Genomic DNA, 5,658 nt, shown 5'->3' with positions numbered 1-5,658 from the left:
CCCAAATCCTACCCGCACTAGCGGCGTTCTCCAAAGATCTCCAAGCCCGGGGGGACCTGTGCAGCTGGGGAGGAGAAGATGCGGGAGAGGGAAGAGAAAGGAGGAAGTGTGAGGGGGTGGTTTGTAGCATGAGCGGGGAGCTCTGTGTCATTTGCCTCCTGCGCGTCTCGTGGTGCTTTAGCAAAGCCAATATCCTTTTGTGCTAATAGCCCTGTCCTCATTTGCTGCCTAATTGGACTATATAAAGCCAATAACAGGCGAGCTCTTATAGCCCGAAGCCAAAGCACCAAGTCTACAGGGGGGCGGGGGGAGGCTGGCACCGCTGCTGCTGCTCCTGCTCCTGCTGCTGCCCGGGGCTGGGGCTGCGCGGAGCCCTCTCCCTTGGCTGCTGCCTACTCCCGTTTGCCATTGTGCGTGCCCAATCGCCGTATACGCCCTGCATTTAACTTGGATGACATTTTGATTTCATCATTAGCATCCGGCGCCAGATTGACGCAGCAGCAGCAGCCGCCGCCGCAGCAGCCGGGCTCTGGTCCTCCTCCCCGCAGCAGCCCTCGGTCCCGGGCTCTGTGGGTCTGAGTGTCCCGCGGCTGAGCAGCCCCTTTCCCGCCCCCCGCCCCAGCCTCCCGCCCCATGCGCGGAGGCGCTGCCTCCTGTCCTCGCCCAGCCGCCCGCCCCACCCCCGCCCGGATTGGGCGCCCAGCGCCTGGGCGGCTGCCGCTGCCGCTGCCGCTCGAGTGTGGTTAGCGGGTGGTTTATGGTCTGAGCCGCCGCTGCCCTGCCAGGGACCGGGAGGAGGATGCCTGAGACGGGACAGGAGACCCCCAGCAGCCAGCCGCCGCCGCCGCCGCCCAAGGAGTCGCCTTTTTCCATCAAGAGCCTGCTCAACGGGGACCACCACAAGGCGCCTCCCAAGCAGCCCCGAGCGCTCTTCGCTCCGGCCGCCAAGGGGGCTCTGGATGGAGCCGGCTTTTCCCTCTCCCAGGTGGGCGACCTCACCTTCCCCCGCTTTGAGATCCCGGCTCAGAGGTTTGCCCTGCAAGCGCACTACCTAGAGCGGTCCCCAGCCTCCTGGTGGTACCCGTACACCTTGACCGCCGCGGGAGGCCACCTGCCCAGGCCTGAAGGTACTGAATGAATCTGTCTGTCTGTCTGTCTCTCTCTCCCTCCTACTCCGCTCGCGCGGCTCCGAGATGCCCAGCTGGGGGTCCCATCTCCCGGGGCAGGAGCGAGGGCTCGCTCTCCCCACGCGGCTACCCCTGAAAACAGGATGGTTTGGTAACTGCTTTCCCGGCATCGTTCAGTGGCCCCCAGCAGGCTCCTTTCTGGGGGGAGGTGAAGGTGCCAGTGAGGCCCCGTGGTGAGACAAGCGTCTCTTCCTTGCCCTTTGTGGCTTAAGTTTGCAGGGAGGCATCAGGCTGGTGTTCCTAGGGCCTGGGTGCCTTTGAGGATGGTGACAAAGGTGCGGTGTGTTTTTGGTTTTCTTTAGCTGCAGAGAAATCTCTCCTGCGAGACTCCTCCCCGGCCTCGGGCACGGACAGAGACTCCCCGGAGCCCCTGCTCAAGGCTGACCCGGACCACAAGGAGCTTGACTCGAAAAGCCCCGAGGAGATCATTCTGGAGGAGAGTGACTCGGAGGAGGTGAAGAAGGAGGAGAACGGGGAGGACTGGAAAGCCAGGGAAGACAGCCCGGAGAAGAAGCCCTGCCGAAAGAAGAAGACCCGCACTGTCTTCTCCCGGAGCCAGGTGTTCCAGCTGGAGTCCACCTTTGACATGAAGAGGTACCTGAGCAGCTCGGAGCGGGCCGGGTTGGCAGCATCTCTGCACCTGACAGAGACCCAGGTCAAGATCTGGTTTCAGAACAGAAGAAACAAGTGGAAAAGGCAGCTGGCCGCAGAGCTGGAGGCTGCCAATCTCAGCCACGCTGCAGCCCAGAGAATAGTGCGGGTGCCTATCCTCTACCATGAGAACTCCACCGCCGAGAACGGCACCTCGGCTGCCAACGTGCCCGTCAGCCAGCCCCTCTTAACATTCCCTCACCCCGTCTACTACTCCCACCCGGTAGTCACATCAGTACCACTCCTGCGACCCGTCTGAGAACTGACCCCATTCAGCTTTCTGGTGCCGCAGTGGGGAGGGGGTGGCTTTAAAAAATCACCAAACCTCTAGGTCAGGAGAGAGGCCCGAGGAAACGGAGCAGCTGTAAATGATCAGTAATTTTTGTAAGTACTCAAATGATTTGTGCACTTCATCAAGCGAATATTTGATGCTCTTTTTTTAATGGGTGGTTGTTAGGAAGTTGTGGGGGCGGGAGGCGGGGGAAAAGACCCTAAAAATAAAACCAGAGTTGAAGTGGAAACTTGTAGAGAACACTAGAATTGTTACATCTTTTGTAAACGTGAACAAAATATTGCGCTGATATTTGTGGCTTTAGTTTTATTTTTGTAAACAACAATAAATAAATGATCACGGTTTACTCCTCCATATTTGCCAAATGCTAACGGAAAATGGAATTTCTTTTCCTTTCATGCCTTCCCTTCTTTCTCAAACTTGTTAATATTCGTGGTTCTGTTACAACTCAAAGACTCCACCAACCGTGGCTTTTAATTTAACCAGACCTTTGTACAAATTTGCCTGGTCACTTTTCCATGTTTTGTATCGTTAGGTTTCTGTGATGGGACTTTATAACTCGAAAGAAACACAGCTAAAAAGGAAATGCTTAATTATAGACTCACTTTGGGTGATCCTTATTTATTACCATTTGTTTAGATTTAAAAATAATTGATTGTGGATTATTATTGTCCTTGGGGGTCTTTTTTCTTTCATTCAAATGGTATTGCAGCATTAAAAAATCTGTATCCTTTTGTTTTCTTTTGTAAAACAAATACAAACAAAAAACTATTGTACTTTTGAACTGTGCAATATTGTACGGCAATTCTTGAAGAACTGCTTTTATTTTAATGGTGAGAAAAAGGTTTTTTTCATTGTATAATTGCGTTCCTTTATGTAGTTAAAAAGAAGGAAGGAAAGTGAAAAGAGAGGGATAGGAGGGGGAATAAACACTAGTCCTGATGAAATAAATAAAAGAGGTTCAGTGTGCTGAGCGCTTTAAGTGAAGGACAATCAATCTTTGAAAAAATGTTAACTTATTTGCTATTATGTACAGTTTTCTTGTAGAGTCCATGGGGTGTGTGGATTTTAATAGACTGAAATCGAGTGCTGTGTGGACACCTCCATTCTCTCTGTCTTTCCTGCTGTCTGCTCACCTGTTGTAGGACAATTGTTTACTATCATCCCAAGGTGGTTTTTTGTTTGTTTGTTTGTTTTTGTTGACTCTCTAGTTCTGCCAGGAATCGGTCCTCTTTTTAAAACAACCAATACTGTTATAACTGAATGTTGTGGTGGAAAAATAAATAAAACCCGTTCCTTATCATTTTAAGTGTGGCTTTGGAAAATGAGACAGAACAGGTGTCTTTCCAACCTTCCCCATTTCCTCCTATTGTTAGACACACACACACACACTCCCTCCCACTGGCTCTCATTCCAGGAACTGGTGAGACAGAGGGCGCATTGTTCCACTAAATGAACAACCACTTTGCTTACTCCCCTGTTGTTATCACTGGGAGGGGGTTTCGAATTTAGCTTTTATACAAATACTGTCAGGCTCCGGGCTGCCTGCACTATGAGCGGTCTGCCGCTGTTTATTGGCCTTGCAGGCCTATGGTAGATGGCAGGGTACCTCCCGGAGTCATAAAGCTTCCCAGAAAACAGAAGTGTGCCAGCTGCACCCGCTCCCTCTTAACTTCAGCCCGGCAAGGTATATTTCTGGCAGAGATGATGTATGTGACTGCTGGAACTGGAGGGGTCTGAGAACCCCATTCGAATCAAAGGGAGCTTGCCCAGCGACACTTCCAGGGCCGGTTTCCTGTGGTTGAACTAATAATCAGAGAGCGGGACAGAGGACATTTCTCTACCCAGGGCCAGCCCGGGAGGCTTTGGTGCTTTTGACAAACATCCTGGCTCGCGGGACTAGATGAAAACTTTCCCAGGTGGAGTCAAAGCAGAGCGTTGCCCAGTGGCCGATACTCTGTTCCCCGGAGCAGCGGCTGGGGGTGGGGGGTGGGGGAGCGCTCAGGTTTCACACAGGGAAGGGAATTGTGGCGGGGGCAGCCCTTGGATTCCTGCGCTGCGCGGCTGCGGGGGAGCCCCTTGGCCCATGCGGTGACCGCAACCCCGCAGCCACCGCAAAGTTCAGCGCCTGGCTCCCACCTCCCTGGACACTGAGCCCCCCAAGGCGGCCAGGAGAGAAACTTGCGCTTTATTCTTGGCTTCTCCGAAACACCGGAGGCCAGACGCGCGCGCACCCCGCCTGGCTCAGCAGCACCCTGCCCCCAGAATTGCTGCCTGGGGTGACTCCTGCAGCAGCAATGGTTGCAGCACCGGGGGACTTCCTCCCCCACCCCCCCGGGAGGTTATCAGCGAGGGGGTGTCAGCCTGTGGCAGGCAGCGGCGGCAGCCGCAGCCCGGGTGCTCGGTCGGGCAGCTTTCCTCTGCAAGCCGTGCTGATCCGCTCAAACTTCCGGCTTCAGCCTGCTGCACATCCCAACTTCAGCACCGCTGGGCTGGGGCTGCTCGGGGCCTTCCGCCGTTTGCCTTGGGGCGGCCCTACGCTCGCTCTGGAGCAGAACTTCTCAGCCGAGTCCCTAGCGAGCAAAGCGAGCAGCTGCGAAAGCAAGAGCACCCCCTTCCCCTGGGCCGAGTGCTGGGGACCAGCCCTCCCTGGCGCTGGGGGACTGCCTCTCTGCAATCCTCTGCTGTCAGCAAGTTCTGCTCGCATGCAGCTGTCTATTCCTGCTTCCTTTGGAGAAGGTCACGTTTGAAGATCACGCCTGAGAAGCGGCCCCGAATGTCTCTCTTGAGGATTTTGCTTCATCTCATGCGCTGGGTTGGCACCGCGTGCATCGTTATTATTTTTATTAGTTCAGATTGGAGAGATAGGATCGGTTCCCGTTTATAGAAAACTGCCCCGAATCAATGTGTGTGTACAGTTAGGGCAGGATTTCGCAAAAGCCCCATTGAAAAGAGATAGTCGTTCATTTTCTTTGCGGTTTGGGAGCAAAAGCCTGGCATGTGTCGTGAATGAAAAATAAACAGAAATTCTCAGTCAAAATATGCTGTTCCGTGTGTCACCTACAAACAAAGTGATGCCTTTTGCTGTTTGCAATACTAACTTTGAGGCAAGTCAATAGCAGCCCATTAAAAAGCATGTTGTAATAGCAAATACATTCTGGGATTTCACAGCACGATGGCACGATGTTATCAAACGCCAAGAAATACTTTATTTGTGGTCAGTGCCTAGAAAACGGTTATTGACTGACCCAGTTTTCCCTAAGTCGAGAAATGACTAGTTTGTTGCAAACACAGGTCGTCCTCTGTATTTCTTTTATCTCCTCAGCTCCTACACCTGCTGCATCCATCAACACTCCAGTGGAAGCATCACCGTGGAGTTCATAAGAATATAATTGCAGCAATAAAATGACAGTCCTTGTCTAGCATGCACGAAAGCATCAAACAAGAAGGACTGAGTTTAGAAATACACAGGCCAAAACTCCTGAACAAAAAAAAAGGGAAAAGAGGACAGGTGCAGGTATATAACGC

At 53.0% G+C, this 5,658-nt stretch overlaps 1 protein-coding gene across 1 annotated transcript; it reads left to right on the top strand.

Annotated features, from left to right (window-relative positions):
* The first annotated feature begins 287 nt into the window (after positions 1 to 287).
* HMX3 (H6 family homeobox 3) lies at positions 288 to 3,433 on the top strand. Its single transcript, XM_048857500.2, has 2 exons — positions 288 to 1,127; positions 1,490 to 3,433. Exons 1-2 carry the CDS (start codon positions 800 to 802, stop codon positions 2,095 to 2,097), a joined length of 936 nt encoding a protein of 311 aa, XP_048713457.1. The 5' UTR covers positions 288 to 799; the 3' UTR covers positions 2,098 to 3,433.
* Positions 3,434 to 5,658: the final 2,225 nt, after the last annotated feature.

This window comes from Caretta caretta, chromosome 7 (assembly GCF_965140235.1).
Source record: "Caretta caretta isolate rCarCar2 chromosome 7, rCarCar1.hap1, whole genome shotgun sequence".
In the NCBI taxonomy this organism is placed as follows: domain Eukaryota; kingdom Metazoa; phylum Chordata; order Testudines; family Cheloniidae; genus Caretta; species Caretta caretta.
This window is presented reverse-complemented; position numbering and strand designations above follow the sequence as displayed.

Bases quoted from the DNA above. Each gene is read 5' to 3' on its own strand.
- HMX3 (XM_048857500.2), top strand. From the start codon at position 800: ATGCCTGAGACGGGACAGGAGACCCCCAGCAGCCAGCCGCCGCCGCCG. The intron at 1,128-1,489 runs GTACTGAATGAA...GGTTTTCTTTAG, and splicing joins CCACCTGCCCAGGCCTGAAG to CTGCAGAGAAATCTCTCCTG.